This window comes from Ambystoma mexicanum, chromosome 13, assembly GCF_040938575.1.
Source record: "Ambystoma mexicanum isolate Mex_15411 chromosome 13, UKY_AmexF1_1, whole genome shotgun sequence".
Taxonomy (NCBI): Eukaryota; Metazoa; Chordata; class Amphibia; order Caudata; family Ambystomatidae; genus Ambystoma; species Ambystoma mexicanum.
In genome coordinates this window covers 748,326,470-748,350,087 of record NC_090938.1, presented here as the reverse complement: position 1 = coordinate 748,350,087, position 23,618 = coordinate 748,326,470, and the positions used below count along the sequence as shown (strand labels likewise).

Below are 23,618 nucleotides of genomic sequence, written 5' to 3'. Positions count from 1 at the left end.
CTCCCATGTGCTACAGCCTTATGAGCCCCACATTCACTGACACCACCCTGCACTCTCCCCGGTACTACAGCCTCATGAGCCCCACACTCACTGACACCACCCTGTACTCTCCCCTGCGCTGCAGCCTCATAGGCCCCACACTCACTGACACCACCCCGCACTCTCCCCTGTACTACCACCGCATGAGCCCCACACTCACTGACACCACCCTGCATTCTCCCCTGCGCTACAGCCTCATGGGTCGCACACTCACTGACATCACCCTGCACTCTCCCTGGTGCTACAGCCCATGACACCACCTTGCACTCTCCCCTATGCTACAGCCTTATGGGTCCCACACGCACTGACACCACCCTGCACTCTCCCCGGCGCTACAGCCGTATGGGTCCCACACTCACTGACACCACCCTGTACTCTCCCCTGTGCTGCAGCCTCATGAGCCCCACACTCACTGACACCACCCTGTACTCTCCCCTGTGCTGCAGCCTCATGAGCCCCACACTCACTGACACCACCCTGCACTTTCCTCTGTGCTGCAGCCTCATGAGCCCCACACTCACTGACACCACCCTGTACTCTCTCCTGCACTACAGCTCATGGGCCTCACACTCACTGGCACCACCCTGCACTCTCCCCAGTGCTACAGCCTCATGTGCCCCACACTCACTGACATCACCCTGCACTCTCCCCTGTGCTACAGCCTTATGGGTCCCACACGCAGAGACACCACCCTGCACTCTCCCCTGTGCTACAGCCTTATGGGTCCCACACTCACTGACACCACCCTGCACTCTCCCCAGTGTTACAGCCTCATGGGTCCCAATCTCACTGACTCCACCCTGCACTCTCCCCAGTGCTACAGCCTTATGGGTGCCACACTCGCTGACACCACCCTGCACTCTCCCCTGTGCTACAGCCTCATGGGTCCCACCCTCACTTACACCACCCTGCACTCTCCCCTGTGCTACAGCCTCACGGGTCCCACACTCACTGACACCACCCTGCACTCTCCCTTGTGCTGCAGCCTCATGAGTCCCACACTCGCTGACACCACCCTGCACGCTCCCCTGTGCTACAGCCTCATGAGCCCCACACTCGCTGACACCACCCTGCACTCTCCCCTGTGCTACAGCCTCATGGGTCCCACGCTCACTGATACCACCCTGCACTCTCCCTTGTGCTACAGCCTCATGGGTCCCACCCTCTCTGACATCACCCTGCACTCTCCCCTGTGCTACAGCCTCATGAGCCCCACACTCACTGACACCACCCTGCACTCTCCCCTGTGCTACAGCCTCATGGGTCCCACCCTCGCTTACACCACCCTGCACTCTCCCCTGTGCTACAGCCTCACGGGTCCCACACTCACTGACACCACCCTGCACGCTCCCCTGTGCTACAGCCTCATGATCCCCACACACACTGACACCACCCTGCACTCTCCCCTGTGCTACAGCCTCATGGGTCCCACGCTCACTAACACCACCCTGCACTCTCCCCTGTGCTACAGCCTCATGAGCCCCACACTCGCTGACACCACCCTGCACTCCCCCCTGTGCTACAGCCTCATGGGTCCCACACTCACTGACACCACCCTGCACTCTCCCCTGTGCTACAGCCTCATGGGTCCCACACTCGCTGACTCCACCCTGCACTCTCCCCAGTGCTACAGCCTCATGGGTCCCACACTCGCTGACACCACCCTACACTCTCCCCTGTGCTACAGCCTCATGGGTCCCACCCTCGCTTACACCACCCTGCACTATCCCCTGTGCTACTGCTTCACGGGACCCAAACTCACTGACACCATCCTGCACTCTCCCTTGTGCTGCAGCCTCATGAGTCCCACACTCACTAACACCACCCTGCACCCTCCCCTGTGCTACAGCCTCATGATCCCCACACTCACTGACACCACCCTGCACTCTCCCCTGTGCTACAGCCTCATGGGTTCCACCCTCACTGACCTCACCCCGCACTCTCCCCTGTGCTACAGCCTCATGTGCCCCACACTCACTGACAGCACCCTGCACTCTCCCATGTGCTACAGCCTTAGGGGCCCCACACTCACTGACACCAACCTGCACTCTCCCCTGTGATACAGCCTCATGGGTCCCACCCTCTCTGACATCACCCTGCACTCTCCCCTGTGCTACAGCCTCATGGGTCCCACCCTCTCTGACTTCACCCTGCACTCTCCCCTGTGCTACAGCCTCACGAGCCCCACACTCACTGACACCTCCCTGCTCTCTCCCCTGTGCTACAGCCTCATGGGTCCCACCCTCGCTGACATCACCCTTCCCTCTCCCCTGTGCTACAGCCTCGTGGGTCCCACCCTCTCTGACATCACCCTGCACTCTCCCCTGTGCTATAGCCTCATGAGCCCCACACTCACTGACACCACCCTGCACTCTCCCCTGTGCTACAGCCTCATGAGACCCACACTCACTGACACCACCCTGCACTCTCCCCTGTGCTACAGCCTCATGGGTCCCAAACTCGCTGACATCACCCTGCACTCACTCCTGTGCTGCAGCCTCATGGGTTCCACCCTCACTGACATCACCCCGCACTCTCCCCTGTGCTACAGCCGTATGGGTCCCACACTCACTGACACCACCCTGCACTCTCCCATGTGCTACAGCCTTATGAGCCCCACACTCACTGACACCACCCTGCACTCTCCCCTGTGCTACAGCCTCATGAGACCCACATTCACTGACACCACCCTGCACTCTCCCCGGTACTACAGCCTCATGAGCCCCACACTCACTGACACCACCCTGTACTCTCCCCTGTGCTGCAGCCTTATGGGCCCCACACTCACTGACACCACCCCGCACTCTCCCCTGTACTACCACCGCATGAGCCCCACACTCACTGACACCACCCTGCATTCTCCCCTGCGCTACAGCCTCATGGGTCGCACTCTCTCTGACATCACCCTGCACTCTCCCTGGTGCTACAGCCCATGACACCACCTTGCACTCTCCCCTATGCTATAGCCTTATGGGTCCCACACGCACTGACACCACCCTGCACTCTCCCCGGCGCTACAGCCGTATGGGTCCCACACTCACTGGCACCACCCTGTACTCTCCCCTGTGCTGCAGCCTCATGAGCCCCACACTCACTGACACCACCCTGTACTCTCCCCTGTGCTGCAGCCTCATGAGCCCCACACTCACTGACACCACCCTGCACTCTCCTCTGTGCTGCAGCCTCATGAGCCCCACACTCACTGACACCAGCCTGCACTCTCCCCTGTGCTGCAGCCTCATGAGCCCCACACTCACTGACACCACCCTGTACTCTCTCCTGCACTACAGCTCATGGGCCTCACACTCACTGGCACCACCCTGCACTCTCCCCAGTGCTACAGCCTCATGTGCCCCACACTCACTGACATCACCCTGCACTCTCCCCTGTGCTACAGCCTTATGGGTCCCACACGCAGAGACACCACCCTGCACTCTCCCCTGTGCTACAGCCTTATGGGTCCCACACTCACTGACATCACCCTTCCCTCTCCCCTGTGCTACAGCCTCGTGGGTCCCACCCTCGCTGACATCACCCTTCCCTCTCCCCTGTGCTACAGCCTCGTGGGTCCCACCCTCTCTGACATCACCCTGCACTCTCCCCTGTGCTATAGCCTCATGAGCCCCACACTCACTGACACCACCCTGCACTCTCCCCTGTGCTACAGCCTCATGAGACCCACACTCACTGACACCACCCTGCACTCTCCCCTGTGCTACAGCCTCATGGGTCCCAAACTCGCTGACATCACCCTGCACTCACTCCTGTGCTGCAGCCTCATGGGTTCCACCCTCACTGACATCACCCCGCACTCTCCCCTGTGCTACAGCCGTATGGGTCCCACACTCACTGACACCACCCTGCACTCTCCCATGTGCTACAGCCTTATGAGCCCCACACTCACTGACACCACCCTGCACTCTCCCCTGTGCTACAGCCTCATGAGACCCACATTCACTGACACCACCCTGCACTCTCCCCGGTACTACAGCCTCATGAGCCCCACACTCACTGACACCACCCTGTACTCTCCCCTGTGCTGCAGCCTTATGGGCCCCACACTCACTGACACCACCCCGCACTCTCCCCTGTACTACCACCGCATGAGCCCCACACTCACTGACACCACCCTGCATTCTCCCCTGCGCTACAGCCTCATGGGTCGCACTCTCTCTGACATCACCCTGCACTCTCCCTGGTGCTACAGCCCATGACACCACCTTGCACTCTCCCCTATGCTATAGCCTTATGGGTCCCACACGCACTGACACCACCCTGCACTCTCCCCGGCGCTACAGCCGTATGGGTCCCACACTCACTGGCACCACCCTGTACTCTCCCCTGTGCTGCAGCCTCATGAGCCCCACACTCACTGACACCACCCTGTACTCTCCCCTGTGCTGCAGCCTCATGAGCCCCACACTCACTGACACCACCCTGCACTCTCCTCTGTGCTGCAGCCTCATGAGCCCCACACTCACTGACACCAGCCTGCACTCTCCCCTGTGCTGCAGCCTCATGAGCCCCACACTCACTGACACCACCCTGTACTCTCTCCTGCACTACAGCTCATGGGCCTCACACTCACTGGCACCACCCTGCACTCTCCCCAGTGCCACAGCCTCATGTGCCCCACACTCACTGACATCACCCTGCACTCTCCCCTGTGCTACAGCCTTATGGGTCCCACACGCAGAGACACCACCCTGCACTCTCCCCTGTGCTACAGCCTTATGGGTCCCACACTCACTGACACCACCCTGCACTCTCCCCTGTGCTACAGCCTCATGGGTCCCACACTCACTGACTCCACCCTACACTCTCCCCAGTGCTACAGCCTTATGGGTCCCACACTCGCGGACACCACCCTGCACTCTCCCCTGTGCTACAGCCTCATGGGTCCCACCCTCACTTACACCACCCTGCACTCTCCACTGTGCTACAGCCTCACGGGTCCCACACTCACTGACACCACCCTGCACTCTCCCTTATGCTGCAGCCTCATGAGTCCCACACTCACTGACACCACCCTGCACGCTCCCCTGTGCTACAGCCCCATGAGCCCCACACTCCCTGACACCACCCTGCACTCTCCCCTGTGCTACAGCCTCATGGGTCCCACGCTCACTGATACCACCCTGCACTCTCCCTTGTGCTACAGCCTCATGAGCCCCACACTCGCTGACACCACCCTGCACTCCCCGCTGTGCTACAGCCTCATGGGTCCCACACTCACTGACTCCACCCTGCACTCTCCCCTGTGCTACAGCCTCATGGGTCCCACACTCACTGACTCCACCCTGCACTCTCCCCAGTGCTACAGCCTTATGGGTCCCACACTCGCTGACACCACCCTGCACTCTCCCCAGTGCTACAGCCTTATGGGTCCCACACTCGCTGACACCACCCTGCACTCTCCCCTGTGCTACAGCCTCATGGGTCCCACACTCACTGACACCACCCTGCACTGTCCCTTGTGCTGCAGCCTCATGAGTCCCACACTCACTGACACCACCCTGCACTCTCCCCTGTGCTACAGCCCTATGGGTCCCACGCTCGCTGACACCACCATGCACTCTCCCCTGTGCTACAGCCTCATGAGCCCCACACTCACTGACACCACCCTGCACTCCCCCTGTGCTACAGCCTCATGGGTCCCACACTCACTGACAACACCCTGCACTCTCCCTTGTGCTACAGCCTCATGGGTTCCACATTCACAGACTCCACCCTGCACTCTCCCCAGTGCTACAGCCGTATGTGTCCCACACTCACTGACACCAGCCTGCACTCTCCCAAGTGCTACATCTTTATGGGCCCCACACTCGCTGATACCACCCTGCACTCTGCCCTGTGCTACAGCCTTATCGGTCCCACACTCACTGACACCACCACGCACTCTCCCCGGTGCTACAGCCTCACGGGTCGCACACTCACTGACACCACCCTGCGCGCTCCCCTGTGCTACAGCCTCATGATCCCCACACTCACTGACAACACCCTGCACTCTCCCCTGTGCTACAGCCTCATGGGTCCCATGCTCACTGACACCACCCTACACTCTCCCCTGTACTACAGCCTCACGAGTCCCACACTCACTGACACTACCCTGCACTCCCCCCTGTGCTACAGCCTCATGGGTCCCACACTCACTGACACCACCCTGCACTCTCCCCTGAACTACAGCCTCATGACCCCCACACTCACTGACACCACCCTGCACTCTCCCCTGTGCTACAGCCTCACGGGCCCTACACTCACTGACACCACCTGGCACTCTCCCCTGTGCTACAGCTTCATGAGCCCCACACTCACTGACACCACCCTGAACTCTCCCCAGTGCTACAGCCTCATGTGCCCCACACTCACTGACACCACCCTGCACTCTCCCCTGTGCTACAGCCTCATGAGACCCACACTCACTGACACCATCCTGCACTCTCCCCAGTGCTACTGTCTCATGAGTCACACACTCACTGACACCACCCTGCACTCTCCTCTGTGCTACAGCCTTATGGGTCCCACACTCACTGACACCACCCTGCACTCTCCCATGTGCTACAGCCTTATGGGCCCCACACTCACTGACACCAACCTGCACTCTCCTCTGTGCTACAGCCTTATGGGTCCCACACGCACTGACACCACCCTGCACTCTCCCCGGCGCTACAGCCGTATGGGTCCCACACTCACTGACACCACCCTGTACTCTCCCCTGTGCTGCAGCCTCATGAGCCCCACACTCACTGACACCACCCTGTACTCTCCCCTGTGCTGCAGCCTCATGAGCCCCACACTCACTGACACCACCCTGCACTTTCCTCTGTGCTGCAGCCTCATGAGCCCCACACTCACTGACACCACCCTGTACTCTCTCCTGCACTACAGCTCATGGGCCTCACACTCACTGGCACCACCCTGCACTCTCCCCAGTGCTACAGCCTCATGTGCCCCACACTCACTGACATCACCCTGCACTCTCCCCTGTGCTACAGCCTTATGGGTCCCACACGCAGAGACACCACCCTGCACTCTCCCCTGTGCTACAGCCTTATGGGTCCCACACTCACTGACACCACCCTGCACTCTCCCCAGTGTTACAGCCTCATGGGTCCCAATCTCACTGACTCCACCCTGCACTCTCCCCAGTGCTACAGCCTTATGGGTGCCACACTCGCTGACACCACCCTGCACTCTCCCCTGTGCTACAGCCTCATGGGTCCCACCCTCACTTACACCACCCTGCACTCTCCCCTGTGCTACAGCCTCACGGGTCCCACACTCACTGACACCACCCTGCACTCTCCCTTGTGCTGCAGCCTCATGAGTCCCACACTCGCTGACACCACCCTGCACGCTCCCCTGTGCTACAGCCTCATGAGCCCCACACTCGCTGACACCACCCTGCACTCTCCCCTGTGCTACAGCCTCATGGGTCCCACGCTCACTGATACCACCCTGCACTCTCCCTTGTGCTACAGCCTCATGGGTCCCACCCTCTCTGACATCACCCTGCACTCTCCCCTGTGCTACAGCCTCATGAGCCCCACACTCACTGACACCACCCTGCACTCTCCCCTGTGCTACAGCCTCATGGGTCCCACCCTCGCTTACACCACCCTGCACTCTCCCCTGTGCTACAGCCTCACGGGTCCCACACTCACTGACACCACCCTGCACGCTCCCCTGTGCTACAGCCTCATGATCCCCACACACACTGACACCACCCTGCACTCTCCCCTGTGCTACAGCCTCATGGGTCCCACGCTCACTGACACCACCCTGCACTCTCCCCTGTGCTACAGCCTCATGAGCCCCACACTCGCTGACACCACCCTGCACTCCCCCCTGTGCTACAGCCTCATGGGTCCCACACTCACTGACACCACCCTGCACTCTCCCCTGTGCTACAGCCTCATGGGTCCCACACTCGCTGACTCCACCCTGCACTCTCCCCAGTGCTACAGCCTCATGGGTCCCACACTCGCTGACACCACCCTACACTCTCCCCTGTGCTACAGCCTCATGGGTCCCACCCTCGCTTACACCACCCTGCACTATCCCCTGTGCTACTGCTTCACGGGACCCAAACTCACTGACACCATCCTGCACTCTCCCTTGTGCTGCAGCCTCATGAGTCCCACACTCACTAACACCACCCTGCACCCTCCCCTGTGCTACAGCCTCATGATCCCCACACTCACTGACACCACCCTGCACTCTCCCCTGTGCTACAGCCTCATGGGTTCCACCCTCACTGACCTCACCCCGCACTCTCCCCTGTGCTACAGCCTCATGTGCCCCACACTCACTGACAGCACCCTGCACTCTCCCATGTGCTACAGCCTTAGGGGCCCCACACTCACTGACACCAACCTGCACTCTCCCCTGTGATACAGCCTCATGGGTCCCACCCTCTCTGACATCACCCTGCACTCTCCCCTGTGCTACAGCCTCATGGGTCCCACCCTCTCTGACTTCACCCTGCACTCTCCCCTGTGCTACAGCCTCACGAGCCCCACACTCACTGACACCTCCCTGCTCTCTCCCCTGTGCTACAGCCTCATGGGTCCCACCCTCGCTGACATCACCCTTCCCTCTCCCCTGTGCTACAGCCTCGTGGGTCCCACCCTCTCTGACATCACCCTGCACTCTCCCCTGTGCTATAGCCTCATGAGCCCCACACTCACTGACACCACCCTGCACTCTCCCCTGTGCTACAGCCTCATGAGACCCACACTCACTGACACCACCCTGCACTCTCCCCTGTGCTACAGCCTCATGGGTCCCAAACTCGCTGACATCACCCTGCACTCACTCCTGTGCTGCAGCCTCATGGGTTCCACCCTCACTGACATCACCCCGCACTCTCCCCTGTGCTACAGCCGTATGGGTCCCACACTCACTGACACCACCCTGCACTCTCCCATGTGCTACAGCCTTATGAGCCCCACACTCACTGACACCACCCTGCACTCTCCCCTGTGCTACAGCCTCATGAGACCCACATTCACTGACACCACCCTGCACTCTCCCCGGTACTACAGCCTCATGAGCCCCACACTCACTGACACCACCCTGTACTCTCCCCTGTGCTGCAGCCTTATGGGCCCCACACTCACTGACACCACCCCGCACTCTCCCCTGTACTACCACCGCATGAGCCCCACACTCACTGACACCACCCTGCATTCTCCCCTGCGCTACAGCCTCATGGGTCGCACTCTCCCTGGTGCTACAGCCCATGACACCACCTTGCACTCTCCCCTATGCTATAGCCTTATGGGTCCCACACGCACTGACACCACCCTGCACTCTCCCCGGCGCTACAGCCGTATGGGTCCCACACTCACTGGCACCACCCTGTACTCTCCCCTGTGCTGCAGCCTCATGAGCCCCACACTCACTGACACCACCCTGTACTCTCCCCTGTGCTGCAGCCTCATGAGCCCCACACTCACTGACACCACCCTGCACTCTCCTCTGTGCTGCAGCCTCATGAGCCCCACACTCACTGACACCAGCCTGCACTCTCCCCTGTGCTGCAGCCTCATGAGCCCCACACTCACTGACACCACCCTGTACTCTCTCCTGCACTACAGCTCATGGGCCTCACACTCACTGGCACCACCCTGCACTCTCCCCAGTGCTACAGCCTCATGTGCCCCACACTCACTGACATCACCCTGCACTCTCCCCTGTGCTACAGCCTTATGGGTCCCACACGCAGAGACACCACCCTGCACTCTCCCCTGTGCTACAGCCTTATGGGTCCCACACTCACTGACATCACCCTTCCCTCTCCCCTGTGCTACAGCCTCGTGGGTCCCACCCTCGCTGACATCACCCTTCCCTCTCCCCTGTGCTACAGCCTCGTGGGTCCCACCCTCTCTGACATCACCCTGCACTCTCCCCTGTGCTATAGCCTCATGAGCCCCACACTCACTGACACCACCCTGCACTCTCCCCTGTGCTACAGCCTCATGAGACCCACACTCACTGACACCACCCTGCACTCTCCCCTGTGCTACAGCCTCATGGGTCCCAAACTCGCTGACATCACCCTGCACTCACTCCTGTGCTGCAGCCTCATGGGTTCCACCCTCACTGACATCACCCCGCACTCTCCCCTGTGCTACAGCCGTATGGGTCCCACACTCACTGACACCACCCTGCACTCTCCCATGTGCTACAGCCTTATGAGCCCCACACTCACTGACACCACCCTGCACTCTCCCCTGTGCTACAGCCTCATGAGACCCACATTCACTGACACCACCCTGCACTCTCCCCGGTACTACAGCCTCATGAGCCCCACACTCACTGACACCACCCTGTACTCTCCCCTGTGCTGCAGCCTTATGGGCCCCACACTCACTGACACCACCCCGCACTCTCCCCTGTACTACCACCGCATGAGCCCCACACTCACTGACACCACCCTGCATTCTCCCCTGCGCTACAGCCTCATGGGTCGCACTCTCTCTGACATCACCCTGCACTCTCCCTGGTGCTACAGCCCATGACACCACCTTGCACTCTCCCCTATGCTATAGCCTTATGGGTCCCACACGCACTGACACCACCCTGCACTCTCCCCGGCGCTACAGCCGTATGGGTCCCACACTCACTGGCACCACCCTGTACTCTCCCCTGTGCTGCAGCCTCATGAGCCCCACACTCACTGACACCACCCTGTACTCTCCCCTGTGCTGCAGCCTCATGAGCCCCACACTCACTGACACCACCCTGCACTCTCCTCTGTGCTGCAGCCTCATGAGCCCCACACTCACTGACACCAGCCTGCACTCTCCCCTGTGCTGCAGCCTCATGAGCCCCACACTCACTGACACCACCCTGTACTCTCTCCTGCACTACAGCTCATGGGCCTCACACTCACTGGCACCACCCTGCACTCTCCCCAGTGCTACAGCCTCATGTGCCCCACACTCACTGACATCACCCTGCACTCTCCCCTGTGCTACAGCCTTATGGGTCCCACACGCAGAGACACCACCCTGCACTCTCCCCTGTGCTACAGCCTTATGGGTCCCACACTCACTGACACCACCCTGCACTCTCCCCTGTGCTACAGCCTCATGGGTCCCACACTCACTGACTCCACCCTACACTCTCCCCAGTGCTACAGCCTTATGGGTCCCACACTCGCGGACACCACCCTGCACTCTCCCCTGTGCTACAGCCTCATGGGTCCCACCCTCACTTACACCACCCTGCACTCTCCACTGTGCTACAGCCTCACGGGTCCCACACTCACTGACACCACCCTGCACTCTCCCTTATGCTGCAGCCTCATGAGTCCCACACTCACTGACACCACCCTGCACGCTCCCCTGTGCTACAGCCCCATGAGCCCCACACTCCCTGACACCACCCTGCACTCTCCCCTGTGCTACAGCCTCATGGGTCCCACGCTCACTGATACCACCCTGCACTCTCCCTTGTGCTACAGCCTCATGAGCCCCACACTCGCTGACACCACCCTGCACTCCCCGCTGTGCTACAGCCTCATGGGTCCCACACTCACTGACTCCACCCTGCACTCTCCCCTGTGCTACAGCCTCATGGGTCCCACACTCACTGACTCCACCCTGCACTCTCCCCAGTGCTACAGCCTTATGGGTCCCACACTCGCTGACACCACCCTGCACTCTCCCCAGTGCTACAGCCTTATGGGTCCCACACTCGCTGACACCACCCTGCACTCTCCCCTGTGCTACAGCCTCATGGGTCCCACACTCACTGACACCACCCTGCACTGTCCCTTGTGCTGCAGCCTCATGAGTCCCACACTCACTGACACCACCCTGCACTCTCCCCTGTGCTACAGCCCTATGGGTCCCACGCTCGCTGACACCACCATGCACTCTCCCCTGTGCTACAGCCTCATGAGCCCCACACTCACTGACACCACCCTGCACTCCCCCTGTGCTACAGCCTCATGGGTCCCACACTCACTGACAACACCCTGCACTCTCCCTTGTGCTACAGCCTCATGGGTTCCACATTCACAGACTCCACCCTGCACTCTCCCCAGTGCTACAGCCGTATGTGTCCCACACTCACTGACACCAGCCTGCACTCTCCCAAGTGCTACATCTTTATGGGCCCCACACTCGCTGATACCACCCTGCACTCTGCCCTGTGCTACAGCCTTATCGGTCCCACACTCACTGACACCACCACGCACTCTCCCCGGTGCTACAGCCTCACGGGTCGCACACTCACTGACACCACCCTGCGCGCTCCCCTGTGCTACAGCCTCATGATCCCCACACTCACTGACAACACCCTGCACTCTCCCCTGTGCTACAGCCTCATGGGTCCCATGCTCACTGACACCACCCTACACTCTCCCCTGTACTACAGCCTCACGAGTCCCACACTCACTGACACTACCCTGCACTCCCCCCTGTGCTACAGCCTCATGGGTCCCACACTCACTGACACCACCCTGCACTCTCCCCTGAACTACAGCCTCATGACCCCCACACTCACTGACACCACCCTGCACTCTCCCCTGTGCTACAGCCTCACGGGCCCTACACTCACTGACACCACCTGGCACTCTCCCCTGTGCTACAGCTTCATGAGCCCCACACTCACTGACACCACCCTGAACTCTCCCCAGTGCTACAGCCTCATGTGCCCCACACTCACTGACACCACCCTGCACTCTCCCCTGTGCTACAGCCTCATGAGACCCACACTCACTGACACCATCCTGCACTCTCCCCAGTGCTACTGTCTCATGAGTCACACACTCACTGACACCACCCTGCACTCTCCTCTGTGCTACAGCCTTATGGGTCCCACACTCACTGACACCACCCTGCACTCTCCCATGTGCTACAGCCTTATGGGCCCCACACTCACTGACACCAACCTGCACTCTCCTCTGTGCTACAGCCTTATGGGTCCCACACTCACTGACACCACCCTGCACTCTCCTCTGTGCTACAGCCTTATGGGATCCACACTCACTGACACCACCCTGCACTCTACCTTTGCTACAGCCTCATGAGCCTCACACTCACTGACACCACCTTGCACTCTCCCCTGTGCTACAACCCCCTCCTCTCTTAAGCGCAAGGTTCTCCCCATTCGTGGAGTGCTATGCCATGTTATGCCATGCTGGGTATCAATCTTTAGGCAGTGTGTGTGTGTGTGTGTGAAGTTAAGTTATGCATGCGACATATTACTACAGTTAGGACGCCCAGAGAGCCAGGTGACCTGCCAGCATGAACCAGCCCAACCCCCTGAGGCCGTCACCTGGCAACGCACACATCCTCCCAGAAAGATGCTTGCCCACAGCAACCCCAGCTGACCTGCTTGGCATCCACCTGAAAGCACAGCGTCCGTGCTGTCTTTTGACTGTCTGCTTTCCTGCGCGTGCCAAGCGGGCATACTAATGCCAGAAGGCCCTCTACATAAGTGCAATAAGATAACGTCCCTCTTCCTTCCTAGGCAATACCACCGGACACCTGGCATTCTTCCCGGCCTGCGGGCACTGCCTCCTCATGAGATATGTGAACAGCGAAGAAAAGGTGGTTGTCCTCCACTTCTTCAGTAAGTACGCAGGCAGCGTGTGAACCATTGAGGTACCTTCATAAGTATCTGGTCTTTCCATCTAATGCCATTCCATCACATTTTTTCCATCTAAAAACTTTGCATCTAATGCATTTGGGGGGGTGTGGGGGGGGGGGGGGGGTAAAGGGTTAATTTTTGTTTAGGTGCATTATAAAGTGTAAAAAACAAGGGTTGGGGGACCTCAAAAAAATAAATAAAAAATGCATTAGATGGAAAGACCATAAACCATCTTTATACAGTATTATCATAATTGACCTAAAACATTTGATCTAAAACATTTGATCGAATTTTTGGGACTTTTCTTTCGGTAACACTTAATTAAATATATATATGGGGGTGGTTAAGGGTATAGATTAGGTTGGGGGGAAGTGGCAGGGTTGCGGGGGGTTTCTCCCTGCATTTTAGACCTAAAAAAGGTCAAATATATTCGATCAAATATGATTAGGTCAAATGTTTTAGGTCAAATAGGCCCAAACCGCTCCATACGAGCTCCACACTCAAGGACCAATCAGCAGACCTGGGAACTGAGCCGGTGCGTCTTGCATTGAGGTCCAACTTCAGAGCGTTGAAGCCTCAGTGAGGATGCATCGGGACCATCCACCACCCACGTCGGAACCCAACATTCTGTTGAAATGTTCACTTCCTTTTTCAATGGGTGCTGGCAGTGGCAAAGTAGTAGACCATCTCTCCATTGGGAGGTCCACTCAAGAGATGGTGCTGCAGAGGCCTTCTATCGTCACACATCCCTCCACCTTAACCTTACCCCTTCCCATATATTTATTTTATTTTATTTGACCAAAACAAAATCAAAAGAATTCGGTCAAATCGAAAAGGTCAAATGTTTTTCGATCAAGTATGCTAATACCCACAGGGGCAGTTTTACTCTTTATTACTGATGCAAGATGGGCCCACTTTAATGACCGGGCTTTCCATGTAATTCCCAGGTGTTGCACACTAGCAAAGGGTCATGCTCTACATTATTTGCAATGTGTGTCAGTGGCCCTCCATATTCGAGAGATACCACTGTATCCCCAGAAAGGGCACAGAAACTGTGTGTGCACCCCACTGTAGCACGGTGACTCCCCTCCATGGGTCCAGGTCCATGGGGTGACTTGTGAAGACCCTGTCTGCACAGCCACCGGACGAAGGATGACTGACACTTCTAAAGGAAAATCAGTCCAAACCCTGCCGAATGCTGAAGTCCATATCTAGCAAAACTGGGGTTACCCGATACTTTCCAGGATCCCTTCCGGGGCAGGGGAACAAAAACGCCCCCAGCCTTGTATGGCCCATTGGACACGCGCGCTGGGGTACTGCAGGGATGAATGTGCTCAGTAGGGGGCACTCCTGCACCATTTAGAGGCCCTGGGAAGGTGCGATGCAATTTCTCAATACAGTCGAAAGCCATCCCAGGAACGCCTCCCCGGCTGCCTGCTGCAGCTGGGGGAAGCCTCGGTGCCTTCACTGTGTTGGCATTGCTCGTCCATAATGGGGGGGCGGTTGGTCACCTGTTGCCCATTATGGACAAGCCACCCCTGAAGTCGAACTGCAAATCAAAGAACTGTTATGTGGGAAAAGCAAACAAGAACAGCAGTGCAGCATCGCCTTTAAATGTTCCTGCACCTTGCTTGCCTCACCATGCTCGCCCCACCCTGCTTGCCCCACACACACCACGTCTCTCACTACAAGGAAGATGAGAGCGTGGGCGGCCAGTGCGAGAGAAGCGGCAAGACACAAGAGAGACAGGAACGGTCTACCAAAGTGCACGGACCAGATGCAGGGGCATTACTCCTGACCAACAGCTAAAGCAGGACACACAGCCATGATAAGCAGTACTGCAAGTACCAGAGGCAGGAGCAGTACACCTGACCAGCAGCTAAAGCAGGACAAACAGCCATGACCAGCAGTCCTGCAAGTACCAGAGAGAGGGGCATCACACCTGACCAGCAGCTAAAGCAGGACAACAGCAATGACAAGCAGTCCTGCAAGTACCAGAGAGAGGGGCATCACACCTGACCGGCAGCTAAAGCAGGACAACAGCAATGACAAGCAGTCCCGCAAGTACCAGAGACAGGAGCAGCCCACCTGACCAGCAGCTAAAGCAGGACAAACAGACATGACCAGCAGCACTGCAAGTACCACAGAGAGGAGCAGCAAACCTGACCAGCAGCTAAAGCAGGACAAACAGTCATGATAAGCAGTACTGCAAGAACCAGAGGCATGACCAGCACACCTGATCAGCAGCTAAAGCAGGACAAACAGCCATGGTAAGCAGCACACCTGAACAGCACCTCAGCAGGAAAGACAGACACGAAGCAAGAACCACAGACAGGAGCATCACACCTGACCAGCAGCTAAAGCAGGACAAACAGCCATGACAAGCAGTATTGCAAGTACCAGAGGCAGGAGCAGCACACTCGACCAGCAGCTAAAGCAGGACAAACAGCCATGACCAGCAGTCCTGCAAGTACCAGAGAGAGGGGCATCACACCTGACCAGCAGCTAAAGCAGGACAGTAGCAATGACAAGCAGTCCTGCAAGTACCAGAGACAGGAGCAGCCTCCTGACCAGCAGCTAAAGCAGAACAAACAGCCATGAAAAGCAGTATTGCAAGAACCAGAGAGGGGGGCATCACACCTGACCAGCAGCTAAAGCAGGACAACAGCAATGACAAGCAGTCCTGCAAGTACCAGAGACAGGAGCAGCCCACCTGACCAGCAGCTAAAGCAGGACAAACAGACATGACCAGCAGTACTGCAAGTACCACAGACAGGAGCAGCAAACCTGACTAGCAGCTAAAGCAGGACAAACAGTCATGATAAGCAGTACTCCAAGAACCAGAGAGAGGGGCATCACACCTGACCAGCAGCTAAAGCAGGACAAACAGTCATGATAAGCAGTACTCCAAGAACCAGGGGCAGGACCAGCATACCTGACCAGCAGCTAAAACAGGGCAAACAGCAATGACAAGCAGCACTGCAAGTACCAGAGACAGGAGCAGCACACCTGAACAGCACCTCAGCAGGAAAGACAGACACGAAGCAAGAACCACAGACAGGAGCATCACACCTGACCAGCAGCTAAAGCAGGACAAACAGCCATGACAAGCAGTATTGCAAATACCAGAGGCAGGAGCAGCACACTCGACCAGCAGCTAAAGCAGGACAAACAGCCATGACCAGCAGTCCTGCAAGTACCAGAGACAGGAACAGCCCACCTGACCAGCAGCTAAAGCAGAAAAAACAGCCATGAAAAGCAGTACTGCAAGAACCAGAGAGGGGGGCATCACACCTGACCAGCAGCTAAAGCAGGACAACAGCAATGACAAGCAGTCCTGCAAGTACCAGAGACAGGAGCAGCCCACCTGCCCAGCAGCTAAAGCAGGACAAACAGACTTGACCAGGAGTACTGCAAGTACCACAGACAAGAGCAGCAAACCTGACTAGCAGCTAAAGCAGGACAAACAGCCATGATAAGCAGTACTGCAAGAACCAGAGGCAGGACCAGCACACCTGACCAGCAGCTAAAGCAGGACAAACAGCCATGACCAGCAGTACTGCAAGAACCAGAGAGAGGGGCATCACACCTGACCAGCAGCTAAAGCAGGACAAACAGTCATGATAAGCAGTACTGCAAGAACCAGAGGCAGGACCAGCATACCTGATCAGCAGCTAAAACAGGGCAAAGAGCAATGACAAGCAGCACTACAAGTACCAGAGACAGGAGCAGCACACCTGAACAGCACCTCAGCAGGAAAGACAGACACGAAGCAAGAACCAAAGACAGGAGCATCACACCTGACCAGCAGCTAAAACAGGGCAAAGAGCAATGACAAGCAGTCCTGCAAGTGCCAGAGACAGGAGCAGCCCACCTGACCAGCAGCTAAAGAAGGACAAACAGCCATGACCAGCAGTACCCCAAGAACCAGAGAGAGGGGCATCACACCTGACCAGCAGCTAAAGCAGGACAAACTGACAGAAGCAGCACACCTGAAAAGCAGCCCGGCAAGAAAGACAGACACGCCATTCAGTCCTGCCAGAACCAGAGACAGAAGCAGCACACCTGAATAGCAGCCCAGCAGGAAAGACAGACATGCCCATCAGTCCTGCAAGAACGAGACACAGGAGCAGCACACTTGAATAGCAGCCCAGCTGGAAAGACGGACACACCCAGCAGTTCTGTAAGAACCAGAGACAGGAGCATGACACCTAAACAGCAGCCCTGCAGGAAAGACAGACGTGACCAGCAGTCCTGCAAGAACCAGAGACAGGAGCAGTACACATGAACAGCAGCCCAGCACGAAAGACAGACATGGTCAGCAGTCCTGCAAGAACCCGAGACAGGAGCAGCCCAGCAGGAAAGACAGACAGGCCCAGCAAGAACCAGAGACAGGAGAAGTACATATGAACAGCAGCCCAGCAGGAAAGACAGACATGTCTGGCAGGAACCAGAGACAGGAGGAATACACATGAACAGCAGCCAAGCAGGAAAGACAGACAGGCCCAGCAAGAACCAGTGACAGGAGAAGTACATATGAACAGCAGCCCAGCAGGAAAGACAGACAGGCCCAGCAAGAACCAGAGTCAGGGGCAATACACATGAACTGCAGCCTAGCAGGAAAGACAGACAGGCCCAGCAAGAACCAGACACAGGAGCAGCACACACAAACAGCACCTCAGCAGAGAAGTCATATAGGACCAGCAAGTCTGTAGGATATCTAGGGCCAGGTTCCCAAAAGTATTTTTGGTGCAAATGAAGGCAGACACGAGCATATCCTCTGAATTACCAGCAGAAAACGTGCCCGCTGTTGCAAAATGGCCTCCGAATAATCGTATGCACCTGTGCGCATTTGCGCAAATAAGGGGGCATTTCTGCACATTTCAATGCACACCCCAAATTCAGAACTGGAATGCACTGCAATTAACCACACTCTCCTGTGGCTGGAACAGGAGCACAGTGACATGTTGACTCACCTATAGCAGTCTTTTAATTTCGCGGTTAAAGGATATGGTAGGTTGGGCTCACATTTGTAGCATCCCCTTTATTTCATAGGTGTAGATTACAGCAGCACGACACCATGTCTGGAGAAAGCCTTTCATTTCAAAGGGGAAGGTTACAGCAGCCGGATATCAGCTCTAGCTCTCTTAATTCCACAGGAATAGATTACAGCAGTGTGAGGTCGTATTTTTAGCACCCCTTTATGTCGCTGGTGTAGATTACAGCAGCATGGGCAACAATAGTTGCAGCCCTTTTATTTCATAGGTGTAGATTACAGCAGTATGACGATGAGGTCATACATGAAGCACCCTTTAGTCCACAGTAGATCTCCTCAGTGGGTTAGACAACAGTGGTTTGATATCATAGTTGCAGCGTCCTTTTCCATTTTTAGACTACAGCAGTAGGATATCACAGTTATAATGACCCTTTCATTTTTCAGGTGTGGAGTTCAGCAGTATAGTGTTATCCCTGTAGAGTAGCCAGTCATTGTAGCTTGCCCATATTTCCAGAGTTCTAGATCCAAGTACAGTAGTTTTCACAGATTGGGGTAGTTTGACCGAATGTATTTGCCGGTGGTCGATTTGACTGATTTTTCTTTTTGGTGTGTGGTCGTTTTGACTGCAAATATTTGCGGGGGAGACCATCCACAGCCCAGCACCCCCAAAGCTCCCTTTATTATCTATTAACCCAAACCCCCCCCCCCACACACATATATTTGCAGTAAAAAAAAAACTCCCTAAATTTGGTGAAATTGACCTCGGGCAAATCATCCTTGGTCAACTTGGGTAATACCGTTTTCACCGGTGTTGATTACAGCAGTATCTGCCATGTACAGACCGGTGTAGATTACAACAGTATCTGACATGTACAGACTGGTGTCGATTACAGCAGTATCTGACATGTACAGACCAGTGTCGATTACAGAAGTAGCTATCATGTACAGACCGGTGTAGATTGCAGCAGTAGCTACTATGTACAGACCGGTGTAGATTACAGCAGTAGCTACTATGTACAGACCGGTGTAGATTACAGCAGTATCTGACATGTACAGACCAGTGTCGATTACAGAAGTAGCTACCATGTACAGACCGGTGTAGATTGCAGCAGTAGCTACCATGTACAGACCGGTGTAGATTACAGCAGTATCTGACATGTACAGACCGGTGTAGATTACAGAAGTAGCTACCATGTACAGACTGGTGTAGATTGCAGCAGTAGCTACCATGTACAGACCGGTGTAGATTACAGCAGTATCTGCCATGGACAGACCGGTGTAGATTACAGCAGTATCTGCCATGGACAGACCGGTGTAGATTACAACAGAGTCTTCCATTTACAGCATGAAGGCAACTCTCTGATGTCGATAATGCGTGAACGTGCATGGGTGACACTGTAAGCCAGCTATCAGCATGTCCAATAAAGACAGTCTATACTGCTGTCTCTATTCTCTATTTTAAAGTTGGTATTATTCATGACATGTATTATGTGTTATAAGGAAATCAATTGAATGTCTTATTTTATCTGTATATTTTATAAGTGGATCCCTTTTCTTTGTAGTATGTGTAAAGGTTTGTTTGAACTATCTATACAATAAATAAATAAAATGAAGACAGCATTAGGGTAGTTGATTTTCTTGCACTAGCTTTATTTTGACCTTTTTCATTTATTTTTCAGCCAGGTCTGGTAAAGCAACAGATTCTGAGATGGAGCAGTTCAGAGTCAATGCGCGCTGTCTCAGCCTTCCTAATGTGATAACGTACGAAAGCGCCCGTGAGCATGACGAAAAAGGTAAGCAAAGGACAGATCTACTGACCTAGCAACTCATACAGGTGTGTGTGCAAATGATAGCAAACTTGTCAATTGTGGTCCGACCGCTTAGAACACACAGGGTCCATATCTATTCAGCCTAGAGAGAACCAGAGCTCTGGAGACAGTGAGCTTCTGGGGGAAGGAAGCTCACTGTCTCCAGAGCTCTGGTTCTCTCTAGGCTGTATTATTGCAACAGCCTCTTTCTAAATCTTCCTGCCTCTACTCTTTGCCCTTTGCAACTCATCCAGAACAGGACTGCAAGACTTGTCCTTGGCCTCAAGCCCAGGGATCGTATCTCCCCTGGACTGAAATCTCTGCACTGGCTCCCTGTGGCTGAGAGGATTAAGTTCAAAACCCTCTGCATTGTCCACAAGGCCTTCTGGGGCCTGGGGCCTCAATACCTTCAACTCTCTCTTCCTAAATATCTTCCTTCTCAAGCTCTTCACTCATCCACCTCCAACTCCCTGAGAGTTAGTCGCTTCTCCAAGCAATGAGTTGGTGGTAGATCTCTTTCTTCAGCTAGGGCCTCCCTCTGGAACAGCCTCCCTGCCTCCCTTAAACTTGTGCAGAACCATCTCCGGTTCCGGAAGCAACTCAAGACCTTCCTCTTTGCTTCTGCTTTTTCTCCTCCTCTCCCCTGCTGACCTCCTGGCTGTAACTGGAGCGGCACTGGTCACCTGGACCCCCTCTGATCTCAGGCCCGGGTCCCTCCCCCACCAACCTCACACACCTGCACTGCCTGCCTGGCAACCCCTGCACTTGGGGACTGTTTTTATATCCCTACAGTCCCCCTAGCAGCCCTTGTCACCTGATGTCTGCACTTACTCATGCACTTGCCACTTGCTGGCCATTACTTACTTATTGTTGTTATCTATTCCCATGTACTGCACTGTACCTTCCCCCTTCCCAAGCACTTGCGCGATCTGAATGACACCTGGCCTATTATGATCGTTGGCTGTCCTCATTTGTTCCCCCTCCCTTGTCTCATTGCGCCTTGAAACACTTGTGTATAGGCGCGTTATAAATGCCATATCAAATCATATCATATTATTGAAGGCTGGGTAGCCGTAGTACTTGTCGACACAATGCTAACTGCGTGGGTAGCCAATTGCAAGAGCTTTGGATTTGTAATATAAAATGATGTAGGCAATTCTATCTCAGAAAGTGAGATATGATTAACAGAGCTCACTTTCATAATGCTCTCTGCTAAGAAAATCAAAATGCAAACATATGTATATCTGCTGGAACTGTCTGCTACTACTGCTTTAAATGGACCAATCCACTGTGACATTTGCATATATAAGGGGGTTAGTCCCCTTTAATTAAAACATTTTTGGACATCCGAAGAAGAAGGTTTCACCCGGAACGTTATTGGGGTACAGTCGGGACAATCTACTCTGCCAAATAGGTGAAGAAAAAGAGTCCAAGGATGGAGAAAGACTGTCCAACCCATTCCAGAGAACCATTTGGCATGAACTGCATTTTGGACAAGGCCTGCCTGCTGTCTGAACACTGGTAACCAGGATACTGTTCACTTGGGGTAGCAGCCCCCGCAAGTGCTCTCTGGCTACCTTCCCGACTGGGAAAGCCAGAAGAAGGACTTACCCTATCCTTGAAGAACCTGGACATGGTCCCCAAGCAACCAAAAAACCAATTAAGACATACTTTGCTCTCCCTGCATCTCAGAACCACTTAAACACTGGGTTGGGTGACTCGACTCTGTTCAAGCCACTGCAAGGACCTGCCAGAGCCGCTTTCAATGCTTCAACCCACTTCACACATCCAGAGTTCGCTCAGTGCTGACACAGAAACTCTGCTATCTCTTCCATCTCTGCATCCGGGACCTGGCAAGTCTTCTGGCACCAATGCATGCCTAGTTACCAGCCTCTTCTGGCTCCAAGCCATTGCCATACCACGATACCGTGTTGAACCAGTCAAGCCGAAGGCAAAAGTCACCTGAAGTCAGCAGAGTCTTTTAGCTCTGCTGACCCAATATTGTCTGCCTATTTCCCAGCACCTTTGACCCACAAGCTGTCGCTGCACCAGACCATCTTCTTGTGAGGAGATGGAACACAGTCCCCTCACCATCTTCTTCTAGGTAAATCCTCTTTAAAGTCCTCTGAGCCTTTGCAAAAGAAAGATTCATTTGTCTCACTCTAGGGTCAGGGATTAAGAAAAAGGCAGCTGCACTAAGAGACTAATGAAGAAGATACGCCAGAGGAATATGGTCATATCCAAGTGACATACACTTTTTCTAAACTACTCGGGTTCATGAAATGCCAGTGACATTCAAATCTACCTGCAACAGGAACTCCCTATCTTTGCGCAAACTCCACCTTCCATAGCTGTGAGGAGCTACAGGACATAACTATTCTGGAGCGCCACCAACCTTATTGCTCAGAGTGCTTCTTTTATTGCGTTGAACCCATTCACCGTCGAGTTTATTGTCACCATCAGCTCCCAGTGTGTAATCTGTAGCCATTTTGCATTCGTGTAAGCTTGTACAGGTGGTATTATTGAGGCGAAGAACATTTGTGTCCTGCTGAACAGCCTGTGTTCTGCTGGAATTTTCATCTAATGTTGTCTCTGATGTTCTGAGAAGTAATGTGCTCCTTTCTTTACTCTGCTCAATTCAGCTTGCTTCTCTGTCTTGGCTGTTGGTGCCCCATCCACAGACCTCTTCTTCCTTTTGTTATTGTCCATCTTCGGGAACTCAGCAAGCTTCACATCCTTGCATATGGCATATCATTGGTCGGGTGGCAGCTTCTCGAGATGCCTTCAATCCGCAGGCCCAGTAGTGGTCCAACAGTAATGCTGTTCCTGCCTTCATAGCTGTGTGTTTTTTGATGCTTCTGCACCCTACATTCTTGCAAACTTCAACTTCACTGCTGTTCTGATAGCACAGTGCTAGTGTCTTCAGGGGTATTATCGGCATGGATCCCACTTCATTCTCCACCCATGTCTTTAACTTTGCACTCACCTCCCATTCCTTCAGGCACTTGTCATTTTCTTCTTGTACCTTATTTACTGGTGTTGTGCTAGTTTCAGTGCCTTGCTCCCTACCACTCCACCCTTCCACCCATCTTCTTTGTACACTTGTCCATACACAAGTATCTGTGGTCTTTCCCAGCAGCCAGGCTCTCCTCCTGTTTCCTTCACAT

At 55.2% G+C, this 23,618-nt stretch overlaps 1 protein-coding gene across 1 annotated transcript in view; it reads left to right on the top strand.

The window, feature by feature from the left end:
• LOC138520679 (uncharacterized) overlaps nt 1-23,618 on the top strand; it is a 135,302-nt gene that overhangs the window by 99,155 nt on the left and 12,529 nt on the right. The window contains exons 9-10 of the mRNA XM_069632952.1: nt 13,528-13,629; nt 20,323-20,436. Coding sequence (XP_069489053.1) covers nt 13,528-13,629; nt 20,323-20,436 — 216 coding nt within the window. The remainder of the gene's footprint in view (nt 1-13,527; nt 13,630-20,322; nt 20,437-23,618) is intronic.